Source organism: Physeter macrocephalus, chromosome 21 (assembly GCF_002837175.3).
Source record: "Physeter macrocephalus isolate SW-GA chromosome 21, ASM283717v5, whole genome shotgun sequence".
In the NCBI taxonomy this organism is placed as follows: domain Eukaryota; kingdom Metazoa; phylum Chordata; class Mammalia; order Artiodactyla; family Physeteridae; genus Physeter; species Physeter macrocephalus.
In genome coordinates, this window is record NC_041234.1 from 424,984 (window position 1) to 447,511 (window position 22,528).

At 42.2% G+C, this 22,528-nt stretch overlaps 1 protein-coding gene across 1 annotated transcript in view; it reads left to right on the forward strand.

The window, feature by feature from the left end:
• The first annotated feature begins 420 nt into the window (after window positions 1–420).
• GRPR (gastrin releasing peptide receptor) overlaps window positions 421–22,528 on the forward strand; it is a 36,666-nt gene continuing 14,558 nt past the window's right edge. Inside the window, exon 1 of the mRNA XM_007122143.3 lies at window positions 421–833. Coding sequence (XP_007122205.1) covers window positions 421–833 — 413 coding nt within the window. The remainder of the gene's footprint in view (window positions 834–22,528) is intronic.

Genomic DNA, 22,528 nt, shown 5'->3' on the forward strand with positions numbered 1-22,528 from the left:
CTACCCTCTTTAAACCTTCAGGTTCTAAATTTCAGGAAAGACGGGAAATGCCGTGTGAAAATAGCAGGCCAAAAGTTCTTAGTCAACTGCATCCAGGGAGACTCAGACTAGAATGGAGGTAGAAGGAGTTGGTACAGAGTGGGTTTGATTCTAAGCCCTTTGGGAGCTGAGTTTTTGTGGGTGTTTTGTTGTTAACTTACTGAATTTAGAGATGTATTGCATTGGCCACGTAAAGACCAGAGCAGCACCGGCGTCAGAATAGTGACAATTTTGAATGCCATAGTCTCTATGTACTCAGAGTATTTTTATTAAAGAAGATAAAGAGCCCAGCATAGATTTTATCATCTTCACCAAACTGCAAAGTCAAAAGTTAAGCAACAGCATCTAAGGGCACTTTCTAGGTGGGAAAGAATCTAGAGGATGGCTCTGAATGACTGTTTGCTTCTAAACTTGGAAGTGGACCATTTCGTACACTGCAACATCTCTAATCACAGTGTGGATCTCCCCATGAACGACGACTGGTTCCACCCCGGGGTCCTGTATGTCATCCCTGCAATTTATGGGGTCATCATTCTGATAGGCCTCGTTGGCAACATCACCCTGATCAAGATCTTCTGTACCGTGAAGTCCATGCGAAATGTACCGAACCTATTCATCTCCAGCCTGGCTTTGGGAGACCTGCTCCTCCTGGTAACCTGTGCGCCCGTAGATGCCAGCAGGTACCTGGCCGACAGATGGCTGTTTGGCAGGATTGGCTGCAAACTGATCCCTTTTATCCAGCTTACCTCGGTAGGGGTGTCTGTCTTCACACTCACAGCTCTCTCAGCAGACAGGTAAGTCCTGGAGGACAGCGACCTTCTCTCTGAGGGTGGTAGATGCCTCGGTAAATGAGCTACCACATCGGGACAAACAGGGCTGTTGGTACCCAGGGAAGTTTCACTCAAACTCCAATTCCCTTCCAGGCATGTTTATGTTCTAGGGACTACTTCTTGAGTTTGACATATTGGTTTCAGAAAGAAAAGTCACTGGATAGCGGGGGTGGGGTGGGGGGGGAGAAAAAAGATCTCTAAGATTGAGGTGCATTTTCTGGAGACAGCTGATTTAGCCTTGCCCCTTCCTAACTTCTCACTCCCTTCAAAATTAATTGACTGATGAGAAAAAAAAAAAAAACCACACCTAATAGAGTTTGAACCCCAGGTAAATGTTTCTTGGAAGCAATTCAAAGTCTTCAGAGAACAGAAAAGTCCCACTGCATTTCTTCTTCAAATATTATTTCAGAAATAACCAAGAGGAGAAAATAAGCAGCATTTCCTTGACATCCATTCTCTTCAGACAGTTTAACTTTTTTCACAGCTGATGTTGTATTTGGTTCTCTGGAACTGAACAGTTTGTGTGCTGGTTTTTCTAAGTATCTCTTAGGTGAAATCAAGCATTATTTGGATATTTTCTTTCCTTGAGAAAGCTCCATTCAAGGTTGATTTCCAATTTTAGTATCTTTGTTGATGTACTTCCATATACAATACTTTTAGGGTTTTTGTTTTTTGGGCGGGGGGAAGGAGTCCAGTACAGTGTTTTATTCTGGGAAATATACATATTTGTGAACTGCATTTCTTGTGTGAACATATTGCTTAAAAATTCACATTTGTTCATTCTTAAACATTCATATTCATTCTCTGAGCATTTATCAGGTGTCTATCACGTAAAAAAAACTTGCTTGAAATAACCAGTCAGGAAATACCTGCAGATTGTTCACAGAAATTGCTGAGCATGTCTTATGTACCTCTGGGCTCTAGAACTGGACACAGTAATGAATAGGCTTCAGACACATTGTCGACCATATGGTCAAATTAAGAAAAACTGGTGCAAGGAACCAGAGACTATCAATTTTTATTTTAAAATCAACTGTATATTATGGTGTTAAAGATACAAAGGGATTTGAGAGTGTACGGAGGAAAGCATAGAAGCAGCTCTTGAAAATTCATACTCTGAAGAAAATGTCCCACATTTTAATACATACGGTGCTGGATTCTCACTTTGTAGAGGAACAAACAGTCCCCAGGTGATCTGGGTTTGTGGAGTAATGGACAAATAAAGATAGTGTTATCAGTATTTGTAGACATGTGTTGATACTTAGCTGCCTGAAGTACACTGCTCAGCACACACAACTTTTTCAGACTGAAAAATAATAGTCCAGGAACGAGGTTTGCACATGGCGCCCACTAGACAGGGTTTCTCGGTTCCTGCCACTCACCCCCAGCTCTCTCTAACCCTGAACATATGCCCACCAAGGCCTGATGACCACAGGCAGTCTCACTGTTGAGCCAGGGTAGGCAAACTGTGGAGCTGGCAGCAGGTCTGTGGCTGGTTACCAGTGGCCAAGGGCACCTCAGGATGACAGTCATTTTCTTGATAGGATGATGAGCTTTTGGTTTTCGGGTTGGTGAGTGCAGTGGTACAGATGGCGTTTCCTGTCTTCCTGGGATGGGGTGGGGAGTGGGGGAGAGGGGAGTCGGGGAGAGGAAAGTGAGAGAGTGCAATGGAAAGATACAGCTGCAGGGAACTCTTCTCTGGGGTTTCAAAGCAGACCAAATTCCCCATCAGCAGAAAGCCTCTCTCAAAAGCCAGGCTTCACCATTTGGCAGCTCTGGTGTGTTCTCAGTAAGTTTACAGTTACCGCACGTCTTTCCCAAGTTCGGAAATTACTGTAAGCTTCCATATAGCTAACTTTTTGTGTTTTTTTAAGGCTTAAAAAAGCTGACCGATTACCTGAATCACAAGTAGTGCCTCTAACCAATTTCAACAAGAATAGGTATTGAGCTAGTTAAAATATATGACTGTACTTATCTATGTGTCTCATCTGTAAAAGCTATTGGAGTTTTATAACAACCTCATGAGGTTGGCAGGGCAAATACACACGCGCGCGCACACACACACACACGATATCTGTATTTTTTCTTCTCAACAAGGTATACTTATATACAGTAAACTGAACAAGCGTACAGCTCAATATATTTTCACATATTCTGTATAACAACATAACCACCACCCAGATAGAGATATAGAACAGTTCCAGCACCCCAGGATTTTCCTTTATGTCCCTTTCCAGTTAATAACCAACCCCATAGAGAGGCAATCACTATTCTGAGTTCAATTACCATGTATTATTTTTGCCAGTTCTTTAATCTCATATACATGGAATCGTACTTCTTATGCTTATCCTTATTTCTGGGATAGTCATCCACGTTGGTGCACAAAGCAATGGTTTATTCTTTTTAATTGTTGTGTAGTGTTCCATTGTATGAATATACCTCAGTTTATTTATCCATTTTAATACTGATGGACATTGGATTTTTTCCAGTTTGGGTTTGATCATAACCTGCTCTGGGTATTCTTATTCATGCCTGTTGGGGAACAAACGTGCTTCTCTTGGGTATATGTCTGGGAGAGGAATTGCTGGATCATAGGGGCAGGTATTTAGTAAATATTGTTAAAGAGTTTTCCAAAGTGGTAGTCTGTATCTGATGGATTGGTCAAAGGGTGAACCAGAAGACCCTCAAAACTGGATGATCATCGCAATCTTTGGGGAGCTTAAAAATATGCAAATTCTTAGCCCTCATCCTAAATCTACTGACTCTATAGATTGACCAGCAATGCGAGTACTCACGCCAGCCTCCCTTCTGCAGCTTTCTCTCCCCCAGGTGAACTTGAGTCTTTGTTAATATGAAAAGAATAACATTTTTCTAGAAAAGTTTATACTGGGGCACTAAAGGGAGACTTCAAGGCAGTCCCAGAAACCAGAATTCTGTGTTTCACGACACTGACCAATTGCAGATTTGCATTCAAACCCCTTCACTATTGGTCCCAGCCTCCCCGTCACCCCATGCTATCTTCCCCTCCTTACACACATTGAGATCTTCATACACGGTTGTTACACCAACAAGTTCCTGGCTCTGCTTCCTTGCTTATGCTGAGTCACATCCACTCTCCAGAATCCTTTCTCCTTTCCTAAATAGAAGACTCTTCTCCCCATCCCATGTGATGTATGGAAGTGGAATGGATATCAACAGCCCTGCATTTTAGGCTTCTTTTTTTCTGCCATTACTACCCATATAAGGGAGTCAGACCAAGTCTCTTAACTCTCTGACCTTAGTTGAATCATCTGTAAAATAATAGACTTGAGCTAGATTATTTCTAAGGTCCTTCCAAATTTTAAACTCATGATTTTTATCTGTCATCTTGCCCATCACTCAGATTCTGGCTCAAGCCTCCTCCTTAAAGCCCTAAGTTGGACCATTCTAGTCCAGATTTTCTGGCCCTCTTCTAAACATGAGGCTTATTATCTGATACATGAATTATCTCGTGACATCTTTCATCTTGCTGTTTTGAAGTATTTCATTCATTTCTCTTTTTTTAGTCTCTCGTATATTCATTGCTTTGACTTTTCAAGTCGATTATTAAGAATGTGGAAGGCAGAGATTTCTTATATATCTTATAGTGCCTCAGATGGTTTCTTGTACCTAATGGGTGATCAAAAAATATTGATTAGGGCTTCCCTGGGGGTGCAGTGGTTAAGAATCTGCCTGCCAATGCAGGGGACATGGGTTCGAGCCCTGGTCCGGGAAGATCCCACATGCCGTGGAGCAACTAAGCCCGTGCACCACAACTACTGAGCCTGCGCTCTAGAGCCCGCAAGCCACAACTACTGAGCCCGCGTGCTGCAGCTACTGAAGCCCACACACCTAGAGCCCGTGCTCCACAACAAGAGAGGCCACTGCAGTGAGAAGCCTGCACACCACAATGGAGAGTAGCCCCCGCTGATCACAACTAGAGAGAGCCCATGCTCAGCAGCAAGGACCCAAAGCAGCCAAAACTAAATAAATAAAATAAATAAATTTACTTTTAAAATAATATATATTGATTAGGGGCTTCCCTGGTGGCGCAGTAGTTAAGAATCCGCCTGCCAATGCAGGGGACATGGGTTCGATCGCCCACACACCTAGAGCCCGTGCCCCACAACAAGAGAGGCCACTGCAGTGAGAAGCCTGCACACCACAATGGAGAGTAGCCCCCGCTGATCACAACTAGAGAGAGCCCATGCTCAGCAGCAAGGACCCAAAGCAGCCAAAACTAAATAAATAAAATAAATAAATTTACTTTTAAAATAATATATATTGATTAGGGGCTTCCCTGGTGGCGCAGTAGTTAAGAATCCGCCTGCCAATGCAGGGGACATGGGTTCGATCCCTGGTCTGGGAAGATCCCACGTGCTGTGGAGCAACTAAGCCCATGCGCCACAACTACTGAGCCCACGTGCCGCAACTACTGAAGCCTGCGCTCTAGAGCCCGTGCTCCACAACAAGAGAAGCCACCGCAATGAGAAGCCCACACACCACAACGAAGAGTAGCCCCCACTTGCTGCAACTGGAGAAAGCCTGTGTGCAGCAATGAAGACCCAAAGCAGCCAAAAATAAAATTTAAAAAAATTTTAAAATAAAGTTAAAAATAAATAAATATTGATTAATTAAAAGTATGGTTAGTCATCTGAAAGCATACTCTTAAAAAATATATCACACAGTCACCTGCTTCTTCTCTGTTCCTCTCTATTAAGCTCTCATTATTTGGGCAAATGAGAGAAAAGCTATTCTTTGTGAATCAGTAAATAGATTTGGGGGGTGAGATGGGCTGATGGATGGATAGATGGAAAGAGGTGGATGGATAGGAGGATGGATGGTTGGATGAGTGGATGGGCAGTGAATGTTTGGGATGGATGGATATATTTTTTACATAGTGGTCTTTGCTACTAGATGCCCATCTCTATACTAAGTGCCTCAGTATTATATAAGTGGAATTTAAGACCTAACAGGAAAAGGGTAAGGAGAGTTTGCATTTTCTTTTCCAGTATAAAAGCAAAGAATAAAGCTGGATTTAATGTTAATAGCATTTATATTACATGCCCAAGTTATATTGTGTCTGCTTCAGTATTATTACTCAGTTTTATTTCTGCTAGAATGGGGCTGACAGAATAAATCCTATGGCCAGATGTGCTCCACTGTAAAGTGATCCTTCTTTGATTCCATAGAAAAGACTTTTCCTAAGTTTTCCCCTCCCTTGTGATTTGGAATGTGTAAAGAAACAGGAAAGTATTACATTAATGCAAGCTTCTTGAAGTACAGATTCTTTGACTTCACTGCAAGGAATTTCTGAGATAATGTAGTTTTCAGCCTTTCCTGACGTCTAGAGCTGCATGGTCCAACATGGGAGCCACTAACCACATGTGGTTATTTAAATTTAGATTTAATTTTTTATTATTATTATTATTTTGGCTGCGCCACACGGCTTGCGGGATCTCAGTTCCCTGACCAGGAACTGAACCTGGGCCACAGCAGTGAAAGCCCGGAATCCTAACCAGTAGGCCACCAGGGAACTCCCAAGATTTAATTTAAATAAAACTAAAAATTCACTTCCTTAGTCAAACCAGCCACATGTCAAGTGCTCGGTGCCACATGTGATTCTACTGGACAGCACAGATACAAAACATTTCCATAATTGCAGAAAGTTCTGTTGGACAACGCAGAAGAGAGTTTGTTCTGTGCCTTGGGGTCCAAATCTCTTTCCCAGGATCCATGTTAACTGCTTTCTTTCATTGAGGGTATCAGGAATCCCTCAGGCAAATATCGAATGTCTCCCAGCTGTATGGGCTCTTCCTGTCTGTAAAATATCTTCTATTGGAAGATGCTCAAAGATGAAGAGAGAAGAATACAGGCAACCCAATACAATCACCAGTCACAGCCTTGGGGAATTTAGGCATCCCATTGGTGAGGTTTTGAGACTTTCTGAAGAATACCTATGGGGTTCACTTTCCAGTCTGTGCTATGAACTTCTGTCTGATCCTTCCATTCTCTTTTGCCAGTCTATCTTTTTACCTTCTTATCTCAAAATTCACCAGAGCAAACACTGCTCTAGCTAAACTCTTATCGCCTCCCATACATGCTGCCTGACTTCTCCCCTCTTTTACTTCACTTCCCCCTCCCTGATGACTGGGCTGTTCCCTCCATCTATCCAAATGCTACCAATCTTTCAAGGCACAGTTCAAGACCTTCTCTTCTACAAAGATTCCCCGATCCTTTGGCTTTCATTGGTATTTTCCCCTTTCCTAAGATGCTTTTGCCTGTACTGTTCTTTAAATATCAAATTTATCCTACCTTGTATTACTAGGTCCTTTTTATAGATGTGTTTTCTACTTCCTTCATTATATGAGACGCTCCATGGGGTCTGTGCCTGGTACAACGCCCAGACCCACCTTACATCTAGTAAGAGGACAATAACTACAGCTTGGTTGATGTTTAAGCAGCGACAAAACGATAAAGTGTAGCAGCTACAAGTAGAAGTCATCCTCAAGTTCATACCCTTGTAAACGGTGTTCTGAGACTCAATTTCCAAAATTGGGGGAGGGGGTTCCCCACACATCCAACAAGCAATTCTCAGGACACCAGCTAGGTGTCTGAGAATTCAACTCAATTCTGACACTATCAACCCAGAGATAGCGTTGGATTTCACAGGTTGAGGGCTCAGTCCTACGAGACTGCACCACCCACCACTCCCACTTCACATGCCAGTCACAAACCTGTGCTTCTGACCATCTGGCTAAAAATCAGAGGTCCCCATGACCCCCTGTCCTCAGGTTCCATTAATTTGCTAGAGTGACTCACAGAACTCAGGAAAGCATGTTGCTTACTAAATCACTGGTTTATTGTGAAACGGTACAATACTTTTATCCTCAGGAACAGCCAGGTGGAAGAGATGCACAGGGCAAGGTATGAGGAAAGGGAGCTTCCCGGCCCTCTCCAGGCACCACTCTCCCTGCATCTCCACGTGTTCACCAACCCGGAGCTCTCCGAACCTTGTCCTTTTGGGTTTTTATGGAGGCTTCCTTACGAAGTCATGATTGATTAAACCATTGGCCACTGACAACTGATTCAACCTCCAGCCATATCCCCCTCCCCAGAGGTCTGGGGCTGGGACTGAAAGTTCCAGCCCTCTAATCACGAGTTGAATCACTTGGTGACCAGCCCCCATCCTTAACTGCTTTCCCAAAGTCATTAACATAACAAAAGACACCTTTATCACTCTCAACACACTTAGGAAATTCCAAGGGTTTTAAGAGTGTGAGCCAGGGACTGAACGAAGACCAAATGTATATGAGAAATACGTATCTGGTCACCTGAATGACCAAATGTATATGAGAAATATGTATTTGGTCATCTGAATGACCAAATATATATTTCTTATAAATCACAATTTCTCACCTTGTTTGACACAGAGACCAAAAGAGGTGATGGAATTTGGCCTCGTCACAACAAATTCAGAGTAGAGTCACACTAGAACCCTGCTTTCCTCATTCCAAGTCCCAATTCCTTCAGGGAAACTGAAAACTTTTCTTCAGAAACCATCAAAACAAAGTCTGATTCCATTTCCCTTCTCTGGGCAGTGGAAGCTACTGATCCTGAACTCTGCTGTTCTGTGGGAAGATACCCTGAGTGATTCCAAGTTAGCCCTCTTCTGAGGGGATCACCCCAGCGATTCCAAAGCTCCTCTACTGTTCTAGAGCCCAGCTTCACTGATCCCAAGGAGACTGGCCATTTCTCACGAGGGAGGACAATTTAATCTCTCGTAAAGCAACTTTCCCAGGAAGTCTCTCTGTTGGAGGAGTTTACATGAGTCACCAGTCCATAACTTCTCTAGGGTATGATTTTTCTGAAGCATACGCTGCCTCTCCAGAAGGAAACTCAGCTCCTGTCTCCCCATGGGGAGGGATCTGTCACAGTTGCTGGCCGGCTCTGGGAGTGCTCAGAGGGCAGGGGCAATGGGAGCGGGGGTTCCCAGCAAGACTCTTTGAGTTGGAGTGCTATGGAGATAAGGGCAGCAAAGAAGTCTGACCTTGTCTCTCACACATTATCTTTTAAAGTGGTAGACTTGGGGCTTCCCTGGTGGCGCAGTGGTTGCGCGTCCGCCTGCCGATGCGGGGGACTGCGGGTTCGTGCCCCGGTCCGGGAAGATCCCACACGCCGCGGAGCGGCTGGGCCCGTGAGCCATGGCAGCTGAGCCTGCGCGTCCGGAGCCTGGGCTCCGCAACGGGAGAGGCCACAACAGTGAGAGGCCCGCGTACGTAAAAAAAAAAAAAAAAAAAAATCGTTTTTTTTTAAAGTGGTAGACTTGTGTGTGATTAATTATCATTTTTGGCAACTTAAAATGCATGGACACGAGACAGGTCACATGCTTAATCATGAAACATAGAGCATAGACTGAAAGGGCTCCCTGGTGAGGTTTTTTTGAACTGTGCTTGTCAATACCATCCTTTGAAAATAGAATAAATTTGCATTTTTGCACTTGTAAATCCTCCTAGTGTGTGGGGTTTGCATAAATTCTCTCTTAATTAAAACACATGTTTTGCAGAATAAAAGAAAAAAATTTTTCTTCATTCCTTTTTCTACTTCCCTATAGTAGATCAAGGGATCTTTTTTATTATAGTCATCTTTGAAATACTGGTTATTAAGTATTGGATTAGTATCTGATATTTGCTGCTACATGAAATGATTTGATTTGCCTAGGAACCCCTAAGAGGCTTCAGGTTCATTTTACACATTAAATGTCACCTTCTGTAGGAGGTCTTCGTTGGCCACTCACACTAAAGGAATGACCAACGCTATTCTATCACCCAGTTTCTTCTTTCAGGTTGATTGAGGTGTAACTTACACAGTAAACTTTTAGTCGTGCATTTCTATGAATTTTGACAATCTTCCACAGTCATGTAGCCACCACCAGCACAATCAAGATATAGAACATTCCATCAGCCTCCCCAATTCTCTCATGTCCCTCTGTAGTCTATCCTCTTCCTCCACCCAGGAGGGAATTTTTTTTTCCACATCCAAACTTTCTTTAGTTTATAACCTCCATTACACTCTAAGTTGTTCTTACAGAAAATAAAGCTCCTAGAAAAAGTAAAAGAAAAAAAAGAAGGAAAGAAAGAAAGAAAATAAATCTCCTGGCAGCCACTGATCTTTTCCAAAATATATGAATGACATCATACAGTGTGTAGTTGTTTGAGTCTGGCTTCTTTCAACTCATGTTGTTGCATGTATCAGTAGTCCCTTCCTTTCTATTGCTGAGTCCATTGCATGGCTAAGCTACAGTTTGTTTATCCGTTCTTCAATTAATGGGTATTAGGGTTGTTTTCAGTTTTGGATGATGATGAATCAATCAATGTCATAAACATTCACATACAGTTTTTGTATGGATGTATATCTCCATTTCTCTTGGGTAAATATCATCCACTATAATCTTTTTGAGAATTATTTTGTTCATTTGTTTGTTTACTTGCTTACTCTCTGTCTCCTACCACTAGAATATAAGCTCAAAAACAAAAAAAAAAAGAGAGAGGCTATGGCATTCATTAGCATATTCACTGACACTAGGACAGTCCCTAACCTGCAGTAGGTGCTTGATAAGTGTTTGTTGAACACATGAATAGATGGATACATGAAGAAAGGAATAAAAGAATGAATGAATTCTGGTAGGTTCTACTATCCGTGTTGCTGCAAATGGCAAAATCTCACTTTTTTATGGCTGAGTAGTATTCCATTGTGTGTGTGTGTGTGTGTGTGTGTGTGTGTGTGTGTGTGTGTGTATATATATATATATATATATATATATATATATATATATATACCACATCTTCTTTATCCATCCATTGATGGACACTTGGGTTGCTTTCATATCTTAGCAATTATAAATAATGCTGCTGTGAAAATCGGGGTGCATGTTTCTTTTTGAATTAGTTTTTTGGTTTTTTTGGATATATACCCAGGAGTGGAATTAATAGGTCATATGGTAGTTCTATTTTTAGTTTTTGGAGAAACCTCCATACTGTTCTCCACAGTGGCTGCACCAATTTACATTCCCACCAACAGTGCAGGAGGGTTCCCTTTCCTCCATACCCTCGCCAGCATTTGCTATTTGTGTTCTTTTTGATGACAGTCCTTCTGACAGATGCGAGGTGATATCTCATTATGGTTTTGATTTGCATTTCCCTAATGCTTAAGGATGTTGAGCATCTTTTCATGTGCCTGTTGGGTGATATGTTTTTCTATAGAGAAATTAGAAAGATACCTCAGTCTTCTAGCATGGTTGATTCAAATTCACTTATTATTAATGAGAGGTTAGAAAAGTTTCAGCTTCATAACTCGTTATTGGTAATGTCATATAAGTGTTTAAGATTATTATCAAATGTTTAGGATCATCTGAGAAAGACACTATCAAGTTTCTTTCCTATACGGGCTGTAAAATTTCACAGCATTTCAAGTTTTCTTGTGCCTTGAGTAATCTTAAATACTCATTTAATTGATGACGCCCATTAACCAATTTGCCACGGATGTCTTTGCATTATGAATTTTAAGTTACCTTCATCAGTGTTGGTATTTTGTGGGTATGCATGACATGAGTGACTTCACACAAATATATTTGCTATTTGTAACTTGGCTACAGGTTTCTGCCCTATAAACACAGACACTCTGATAACCTCAATTTTGCTGATATATTTGGGGTTTTTTGGGTTTTAAAAAAATTATTTATTTATTTATTTATTTTTGGCTGCGTCGGGTCTTCGTTTCTGTGCGAGGGCTTTCTCTAGCTGCGGCGAGCGGGGGCCACTCTTCATCGCGGTACGCGGGCCTCTCACTATCGCGGCCTCTCTTGTTGCGGAGCACAGGCTCCAGACGCACAGGCTCAGTAATTGTGGCTCCCGGGCCTAGTTGCTCCGCGGCATGTGGGATCTTCCCAGACCAGGGCTCAAACCCGTGTCCCCTGCATTGGCAGGCAGATTCTCAACCACTGCGCCACCAGGGAAGCCCTGGGGTTTTTAAAAAATTAATTAGTCATTTTTTTTGGCTTCATTGGGTCTTCGTTGCTTTCTCCAGTTGCGGCGAGCGGGGGCTACTCTTTGTTGCAGTGCACGGGCTTCTCACTGTGGTGGCTTCTCTTGTTGCGGAGCATGGGCTCTAGGTGCGTGGGCTTCAGCAGTTGTGGCACACAGGCTCAGTAGTTGTGGCTCACAGACTCTAGAGCGCAGGCTCAGTAGTTGTGGCGCATGGGCTTAGTTGCTCCACGGCATGTGGGATCTTCCCGGACCAGGGATGGAACCCGTGTCCCCTGCATTGGCAGGCGGATACTTAACCTCTGTGCCACCAGGGAAGTCCCTATATTTGGGTTTAAATCTACCATTTTATTATTTGGCTTTTGTTGGTCTCACCTGTTTCATAAGCCTTTTTCCCTCCCTTCTTGCCTTCTTTTAAATTAATTAAACTTTTAAATTATTCTATCCTCCCCCCATCTCCTGGCATGAATTTATTAATTATACAAACTCAGTATTCTTTTAGGGGCTACTCTAGTGTTTACAACATGTATCCTTGTTTTCTCTCCCAGTATACGAGGCAATTTTTGTTTGACTACTTGATTTTGTATATGAAGAAGTGTAGATAATTTGGGGCTCTGGATAGTATTATCTTCCAGAAAAGATTAGCTTTTGCTTCTTATGGGCAGGTAGGAGGTGGCGGTATATCTGACCTTGTCAGGGATTGAACAAGTTGGAGGCTGGGCTTGGTCTTTGTGAGAGCTGGTCTATTTCTGGTTCAGTGCTACTACTAGGATGTACCTCTTTGGGCATCTCAACTGTAGGCCTGGGCTGTTTACCCTGGCTTCTCTCCTTGGTGGGCCCTGAACTCTATTTATTATTCCCCTTCATCCTGAAACTGCTAGAAGCTCTTCTCAGCTCTCAGTTTCTCTTGGTGCTGCTTGAAATTTGGTAAATGCCTTAAGGGGAAAATGATGCTGAATAACAGCTTCATCTCTTTGCACTTCCTTTCTCTCCAGGATTTTGGCCCCTCAAATCCTTACTGCCTTGTTATTTCTCTGATGTTTTCAAAGGGATTTTCTAGCTTTTCATTTCTGGAGAGTTGGTTAGCAACAAGCTAGGTTGCCATTATCAGAAGTGGAAAATCCTGTACCACCTCTCTTAAAGAGCTGATCTGCTGCCCACCAAGCTATCCACATCCCAGTTCCTCTAAAGAGGAGTCCAGAACTACCTAGTCAGACCTTTGAGATCAGCATTCAGAGCCTCAAATTAAATCAGCAATTTAGATGCAGAGAAACGAGCTCTGGCTAATCTCAAAGTGAGTAAATCAGGAATCTCAGCTGAGGCCTGCAGCAGCGGACACTGCTAAGTATTATAGGTACATCAAAGCCTCTGGGATCTTTCAACTAGGCCAGGTCTCTTAGCCCCAATAAGCAGGAGCTAGAGCTGACATTTAGTTATGCAGTGATTGATAAAAGCTGAAATTTCGTGGGAAGGACAGCGCCAAAATGTTGCTAAGATACACTTCTTTAAACTTCAGTTCTTTATTACTTTTTCTTTTTTTGTATTGTACCCAGACTAATTGGCCAGTGGTGATAGCTAAAGGTTACATAGGAAAGAAATAGGGGGAAAATGTGAAATGCGGCACATAAAGAAATTTATTTCTAGTGTGAGAAGAATTTACTGTGACAATAGATAATAGGTCCATGTGACTCACTTATTTCTATGCTGTCTACATATAAATAGAATAACTACAGGTCAACTTTAAGCTTTTCAAGGTTTCTTTTTTCTCTTTGGTGGTGCTTGTTTTTATTGTCAGGCAATTTCATACCAGGGTCAGGCCTCTGTTATGAGAAATACTTTAAACATAATTTTAAGACAATATAAAATTATGTAAAAACAAAATTACAGTAGTTTCTCCATGAGAACATATGGGAAATGCTTATTTATTTTAACATAAATGGTGGACAAAACAGATTGTTAAGAATTTCATTATTATCTTTTCCCTCTCCACTTTAAATGATGGGAAACATCACAGAAGAGCAGAAAAATCAGAATTTGGCATCTTTTCTTTCCTAGATTGTCAACAGAGGTGAAATTGAAGGTTAAAATGATGGCTTCAGGATTACATATATACATACTACAAGATGAAGATAAATGTAGTCAATATTTAGTTTTAAGCATTCTTCACTTGTGCTTTAAAAAGCCTGCAAATCCGAAGGGCTGTAGACAAATATAAGTGGCTTGGGGATCCAGAGATGGAGGTTCTTCTAGTCTTGGTTTTCAGCTAACTGGCTGTGGGAACTCTGTGGGCACCAGTTTCCTCTTCTTTAAGTTAAGGAAATGGGACTTGAGTATGCCTAAGTTTTATATTCCATAGTTATATATAAAGCAGGTTTGTAATCAAACATATTCTCATATGTCTGTACCATGATGAGAGTAGGGCATATACCGACCTAGCATCATCTGCTCTGAGTGTTCCACGAAGGAGAATATACATGTGTGAGTATCATTCTCTTGTTCTGCAAGGGCTTTACCTGGATGTTTCTCAGTCCCTCGACCAGATTTTAAATCCTTAGTGACCAGGGACTTTTATATCCATAGTGCCAAGGAGAGCCTGAGATACTAAATTAGTATTTAAATGTGCTGATAAATTGACTAAGCATCCTGATCCATGAGTGTTTAACACTGGAAGACCAGTGCCAGAGGTTAGTGGCCTGTAGTCTTCACTATCACAAATTAATAAGCCTAATGGGCGGTTCAGTGTGAAATGGAAGATGGGTTTTCCTCTGTCTAAAGAAGGAACCAACAGCTCCAGTGTGGACAGGCAGAGAGCAACAGAAACGTGAGCCCTGGTCACACATTCAGTGCACATAGGCCAGGGACCGGGGAACTTTTTCTGTAAAGGGCTGTATAGTGGATATTTTTGGTTTTGTGGGCCGTGAGGTCCCTGTTGCAACCACTCAACTCTGCCGTTATAGCACAAAAGCAGCCATAGACATGATGTCAGCAAATGGTCATGGCTGAATTTCAGTAAAACATTATTTATGGACACTGAAATGGGAATTTTGTGTAATTTTCACATGTTGTGAAGTATTCTTCTTCTTTTGATTTTTTTCCCCCAACCATAAAAAATGTCAAAACCACTCAGCTTGTGGGCCATATGAAAACAGGCAGAAGGCCAGGTTTGGCCAGCTGGCCTTAGGTTGGTGTCCCTGATATACAGGCGTTTACACACTTGCTGAGGTGGTCATTTAGCAGAGAGAGTTTCCTATTTAGATGGAGGGGGACCTAAGGGGATCCATGACCCCTGTCCACTTAGCCAGGACAGACTTCCTAGGGAAGATCATAAAGACAGATCATACAGCTGTGTGATGCTTTACGGTATGAGGCACCATCATATCAGGCACATTAGCTTTTGGATCATCAAAAAATTGAGAGTCAAGCCAACGTTTTTAAGCCACATGTCTTTTCTAGCATGCCTGGGTCCTCTGTGACACTAAAAGTTGTTTAAGTAAAGAAAATGAGAGTTTTAAATCCAGGCTTAGCTGGGTTCCAGCTCCCATAGGAGGGAGCATCTTTTCATTATGCGCTCATGTAAGCAAGTCACCTTAAAATTGTTAAAAAGGGAAATTGTGCTCAGGGAGAATCATTTCCTCAGTACACCCAGGGATTCTTCTGGGCTTGAAATGGTTAGAGAAATAGGATGTGTTTGGGTCACAGGAGATCTCTTGGGAAAAGCCTAATAAGATGGTGTCCAGACTGATCTGGGGTAAGTGGACTTGAGAGGAGGATTTAGCTAGGAGCGTGGCAGCGGAGGAGTGGGTTATTTTGAGCATTGTGAACCCATTTCCTTACCTGCAAGTAAGACAGTACAGGCCAGACAAATTGGGTGCACAGTTCTAGATTTTTAGTTTTAATTATATATTTATTCAATAAGCAAAATAGGCATAAAATGAACAAGACATAGACCCAACCCTTAAGAAACTCATAGTCCTGTGACCCAGGGTGCATGAGCCTTTTTAATTTCCAGGATGGAATAAGAGAAAATGTCACTGAGTGTCCAGGGCTTATGCTTCTCTTGACCTCTTCTGTACCTAGTACAGGACTGTGCAAAAGTAGGTGCTGAAGATATGCTTTTGATTGTTAGAAGTGCTAGTTTTTGAGGAGTGGGGATGCTTTGCTTCATTTAGACGGGACGTGTTGAGCTGGAGCTAATCCTAGGAGGGATCTGTGAAAGCAGGGGCGTTGTCCTCTAGTGACCACCAGGGCTCCTCAGAGCTAAATGGACATGGTGCCCAGAGAGGCCAGCTGGTATCTGCAGAGCGCCGCCTGCTGGCTAGAGGAGTCATGGGCATCTTGAGGCAGAAATGCTTAGGCTATAGACCCTAAAAAAGATACCAAATTGTATGCTCTGGATTCTGTCCAAAAGACAAAGGAAAGTTGGAATGAAATATATCAAAACATCACATGTAAGACTTATGGATGATTTTCTTCTTCTTTTTTTTTTTAAGAATTCTCTGTCTAAATTTCTACAATGAGCTGTTAACACTTTTATATTAAAAATTTTAACTGAAAAAAGTTGTTCAAATGAACTAACTGCCTCTAGACCACCTTCCTTGACATTGTCTTTGCTGAATCAAAGCAAACTTTTCCAATTGGTTCTTAAGATACCCCCAAAATTTCATGGTGACAGACTTACAACCTCTTTTTCCCTCCCTCCCTCCCTCTTCCTTCCTTCCTTCCATCCTTCCTTCCTTCCTTCCTTCCTTCCTTCCTTTATGTTTTGGAGGTTCACATTTAATAGAGCACTATTCATAGTAAGGATAAATTCAAAAGCATTGAATTTTGTTGAAGAGATGTGTGAGTTTGAGCTCTGATTCTTCTAATTGTCAACTGTGTGACTTTGGGCAAATTATAAGCCTCAGTTTTCTGATCTGTAAAAAGGGATAAGGGTATTTACTTTTCATATTTCACAGGACTGTTGTAATTTTTGTAATGGTCAAATAAAATAATGTGTTGACTTCTTTATGAAATGTTAGAATTCCCAGTCAAAAAAGTGAGTGTACCATTAGCATGATTGTTGTTTCTGTTCATAAGGGAGCTAAGAGGGTGTGGCTGAAATCTCACTTGATTGATGTTCTAGTGGACAGTCACTTGAAAAGTGCTGGGAGCTGTACCAGGCACACAATAAGTGCTAATAAGTTTTGGTTATATAAAAATTAAAAAAGAAAAAGAAACTGAGACAGCCTGCTTATACAGAAATAGCTAATTATGGAAGTGGAAGTAGAACACGGGGCTCCCAGTCTCCCTCCAGTCCCTCTCTCCCCTTGTCTTGGGCTCCCTCACCACTAGCGTTTACCTCCCTGATGCTGGCAGGATCAGCCTTCTGGGCCAGGAGACCTAATAAGCTACAAAGTTGGGTCACCATATCTCCACGTATAAAACCTCTCACAAGAGGTTATTTAAATATAGTGCTCTTAAATTTTTATAATTAGCCACAATGACTCATATGCCATGATGGTATTTTTGAGCTTGAATGATTCTTATTTTGAAATTTAAAAAAAAGATAATGTATTTTACTGAGATAATTTAGAAACTTAGAAATTCTATTTTTATCCCCAATAGTTTGAAGTATATTTAAAAACTGAAATTGTCTCATTTTCTGTATATGTTTGATAACTTGACTGGACCAGGGGAAGAACTGACATACTGGATGCGGTTGGTGGACCCCAGAGGTCACTTACAGACCTGGGCTTCCTGTGTTTCTCTGACCGAGGGTGATCCTGGCCAAGGGAAGGTGTAGGGCAGGCCAGAGTGCCCTGAATTAATACTGCAGGACAATTCTCGACCAAAGAGGGACGGGAGTCGGTGGGTAGACACCCCAGCCTCCTCGGCCCTTGGTGGCAAGTTCTGGAATGTGCTCACCACAGTCTCTCAGGGCGTCCCCAGCTGGCCTCTGCTCCAGTTGCCCTGTGTGGTACCCTATGTTGCCTTCATACCCTCCCTGTGCCACTTCCCCACTCCCTCCCTGTGCTTCCGGAGAGCCCCTCCCAAATAAACTACATGCACCTAAATCCTTGTCTCAGGGTCTGTTTGGGGGTGAATGATAATTTATATAGACAATTTATTACCCAGAGTCTACTATACCCTCCACGCTAGAGCATGGGTGATTTTTTTTTTTTGTCTTTGTGATTTTTTCCCAATTCTCCGTGTATCTTCTATGCCACGCAGTAGAGTAAATGCAGGCCGCGTAACTATAATTTGAGATGGGATTTATAAACGTTCTTCAAACTTTTTGGCTCATAAATTGCTGAAAAAGTCTAACAAATTATAAATATATATTCCTCTCTCCATAACATTTTTGAGGAATGGCCTTCGAACAACTTGTGCCAGGATATTTGCACACCTACTGAAATTTAACTGGGTTACTGCTTTCCTTTGTTGTTTTAAACATACCCTCTGGCAACTGTAATATTTCATCCTGTTTATACCCCTTCTGATGGGCTCCCTTACAGGATTAGCACCAGCTTTGGAATTAGATCATCCTGCTGAAACCCATTTTGGGCCCAAGGGTTAATAGTTGCTCAACTCTTTCTGCCAAAGCACCATCAGATGTCCAACAGTTGCTTGTGTTTGTCTTCCCATTTTATACCTCAGCTTCTACATCCCTCAGAGCCCTACACTTCTGAAACCTTCCCCATGTCAGTGGCTCTTTCTCTAGCCTCCTTCCAGCCTTTGGTTTTTAGTCCTTCCCTGATGCCTTTTGTATACTTTTTTTTTTTTTTTTTTTTTTTTTTTTTTTTTTTGCGGTACGCGGGCCTCTCACTGCTGTGGCCTCTCCCGTTGCGGAGCACAGGCTCCGGACGCGCAGGCTCAGCGGCCACGGCTCACGGGCCCAGCCGCTCCGCGGCATGTGGGATCTTCCCGGACCGGGGCACGAACCCGTGTCCCCTGCATCGGCAGGTGGACTCTCAACCATTGCGCCACCAGGGAAGCCCCCTGATGCCTTTTTACCTCTGCTCCAGTGTCTCACTGAGATGACCTCTTTAAGCCCTGAGGGTTCTGAATATATGAAAGAGTCCAGACCTCACTCTCGGCCTCAGGCCACAGAGAACTTCAGGGTGTATATATGGGGGTGAAAATGCAAGAGATTAGGTATAACACACTCAAGGAGGAAGAATAAAAATTTTGTGTCTGTCTAGAAAGACACTACTTTCCCCATGGCTGCAGCAGGCAGGGAAGAGACACTCTGATCCTTTCTTTGGTTTTCTTCCTTAGTTCCAATACCAGTAAAGGGGAGCAGAATTTGCCCCAAAATGTGCCTCACTGGCATAAGGATAATTTTCGACTTTTTTTTTTTTTTTTAAGAAAACAGCACAGGGACTTCCCTGGTGGAGCAGTGGTTGATAATCCGCCTGCCAATGCAGGGGATATGGGTTCGAGCCCCGGTCCGGGAAGATCCCACATGCTGCGGAGCAACCAAGCCCGTGCGCCACAACTACTGAGCCTGCGCTGTAGAGCCCACGAGCCACAACTACTGAGCCCACGTGCCACACCTACTGAAGCCCGCGCACCTAGAGCCCGTGCTCCGCCACAAGAGAAGCCACTGCAATGAGAAGCCCACGCACCGCAACGAAGAGTAGCCCCCGCTCGCCGCAACTAGAGAAAGCCCGCACGCAGCAACGAAGACCCAACGCAGCCAAAAATAAATAAATAAAATTTAAAAAAAAAGAAAATAGCACATATAGGAGAAGCTCTAAAAACTGAGTAGAAGTCACCCTGTTATAGGAGACATTTACATTTATAAGGGAAATCTCCATTTGTAAGGGTGTCTCCCTTTTGGTACCAGGAAAAAGAGGATGACTCTAAATCTCTAGAAGCTTATCAATGTAGAAGGCGTGGACTGAAATCTGTAGAATGAGCTTATACTTTACTGTTCTCTGCCTGGTAACCTCCTAGGACTGGCTCCCCCACCCACTTCTTTTGTCTTTAGCTGAAGATGGTATTTAAGGTGATGGCACGGGCCTTTTCAGGGAGTTACTCAGTTTTCCTGGGTCTCTCCCATGTTGTCAAGGAGGTATACATGTTATTAAACTTCTGTTTGTTTTTCTCTTGTTAAGCTGCCTTTTATTGTACGGGGTCTTAGTCAAGAACCTAGAAGGGTAAAGGGAAAATGATTTTTCTTCCCCTACACTAGAAAGCCTAGGTTGCCTGGTCAACCACAGGACCATGATTATAGGAAGCAGTAGGGCCTGGTGGTAGAGGCTTAGGGGACAGCCTGCACGGGCTCAAATCTTGTTTCCAATGCTTAGCACTGATGGCCGTGGAAAACTTACTTTGCATCGTTTCCCTCATCTGTAAAAGAGCAATAATACTAGTACCTGCCACGTAGAACTGTTGTGAGGATAAAAAGCAACATTTTAAACAAAATTCATAGCTTAGTTACCTGATCCATAGGAAGTCTCCAATAAGTTTTAGCTATCATTATTGTTGTTGTTTTTAACAGAATAAATCTAATTGAAACCCAGGTACAGAATGGTCTTGTTCCTCGGCAATCTGTTACAAGAAAGAAATCCCCACATGATAGTTACAGAGTAAGCCTTTGAAGAAAGTAAATATTTAGAAGTCTAACTGCCTGCATCCATTGCACCCCAAATGTCTCTTCTATCTACTGGATGGAGGAATAAACAAAAATACCTTGATTGGGAAACAGAGCCTTCCTTACATAATCAGAGGTAGAACTCTACATACAGGAAGGTGATCTCATTGACTTGAATCCATACTAAAGAGCAAATGACTGATACACACTCCCTTCCTCAAAGCAGGGAGACAGTGGGCTCCTACAGGGGGAGAACACAATGGAGGGGAAATTTTGATTCACAAAGATGTAACTTCAGGATTTTACTCAGAGGTGGTCCTGCGTGGATCCACGATCTGTATCTGGATCTCTCTGAAGAAAATAAGAAAAAGAAAAATTATGAGTACACTTTGTAACGTGGATCTTGATCCTCTGTCTTGGTCTGAGTTTTAAGCTCCCCTCTTCCGGAGACAAGAAGGTCTTCACTGCAGACCCTTAGAAAGCCCCCTGAAACCTTAGCTAAATTTTCTGGAAAGTGTGTTCTGGGACAATGGACCCCAAAGTGGAGTTCACTTTTACTTATTTTGATTTTTATTTAAAAATACGGATGAATTAAAATTTAATACTGTGTAGTATCCAAATTGAGGCTCACCCTGTCACTGAGTCCATGTCAGAGGATCCCTTGTCATGTGCAGCTCAGGCAGCAGGAGTGGGGTTCCCGTCATGTACAAGTCTCAACAATGACCTTATTCTTCCCTGCACTTTCAGCTAATGGAGAGGCATTATAGACTGACATCTGCTTGTGCATGATCTAGTTTTAATTAACCTCCCTAAATGAACATTAGCTTAAAAACATTCCTGCCAAAACAAAACAGAGCAAAACAAAACCCCACAGATTGTAGATGATACTAAAATTGCAACTCCAAGAGAACAATATGAACATAACAGAGAAGACACTTCCCTCATTCCTGGTAGAGGCGCTAATCAGATATGACACATTCAATCCCATTGAAATTATAATTATAATAAAGTGTTTCCGATGACAACAGCATTTACTGTTAATAAAATATATACCACATTATTTTAAGATTATTATTTTACCACTTGCTCATCTTTTAAAAATTCTATATTTTAGAGTAAGTTTTCTCCCCACCCTGTTTAGGAACTCTTGTATAATACCCACCCACATTCCACAATGAACATTTCCTAGATTTTGTTCTTGCTCTCTTTGTAGCATATATATATGTAAAGTATATAATAATTATATATCTCTCTAGTCTATATATTTGTTTGTTTGTTTTGTTTTATTTTGCTCAACTCTCGAAAGTAAGGTACAAACATCCTGACCTTTCACTTCTAAGTATGTTTGTGTATTTCCTAAGAACAAGGACACTCTTCTACATAACCCCACTGCTGTTATAATACCCAATGAAATTAACAATAATTCCTTAATACCAAGTAATATGTAATCCATGATCAAATTTCCTCCATTGTCCCCAAAATGTCTTTTATAGTTTTTTATGCCCCCTAAATCCAGGACCAAATCAAGGCATATGCATTGCATTTGGTTATTATACCTCTTTTTTTCCGGTTTTATTATGATATAATTGACACATAACATTGTATAAGTTTAAGGTGTATAACGTCATAATTTGACATATGACATATTGTGAAAAAGATTACTTGTTATATCTCTTTAATCTCCTTTAAGGTAGAATAGTAGCTCCCCTACATTCTTTTAAAACAATGATGTTGACTGTTTTGATGAATCTAAGCCAGTAATCTTGTAGAATGTGCCAGAAGTGGATTTGTCTGATTGTTTCTTCATAGTAGATTCAGGTTAAAAATTGGAGACAAGGGCTTCCCTGGTGGCGCAGTGGTTGGGAGTCCGCCTGCCGATGCAGGGGACGCGGGTTCGTGCCCCGGTCCGGGAAGATCCCACGTGCCACGGAGCGGCTGGGCCCGTGAGCCGTGGCCGCTGAGCCTGCGCGTCCGGAGCCTGTGCTCCGCAACGGGAGAGGCCACGACAGTGAGAGGCCCGC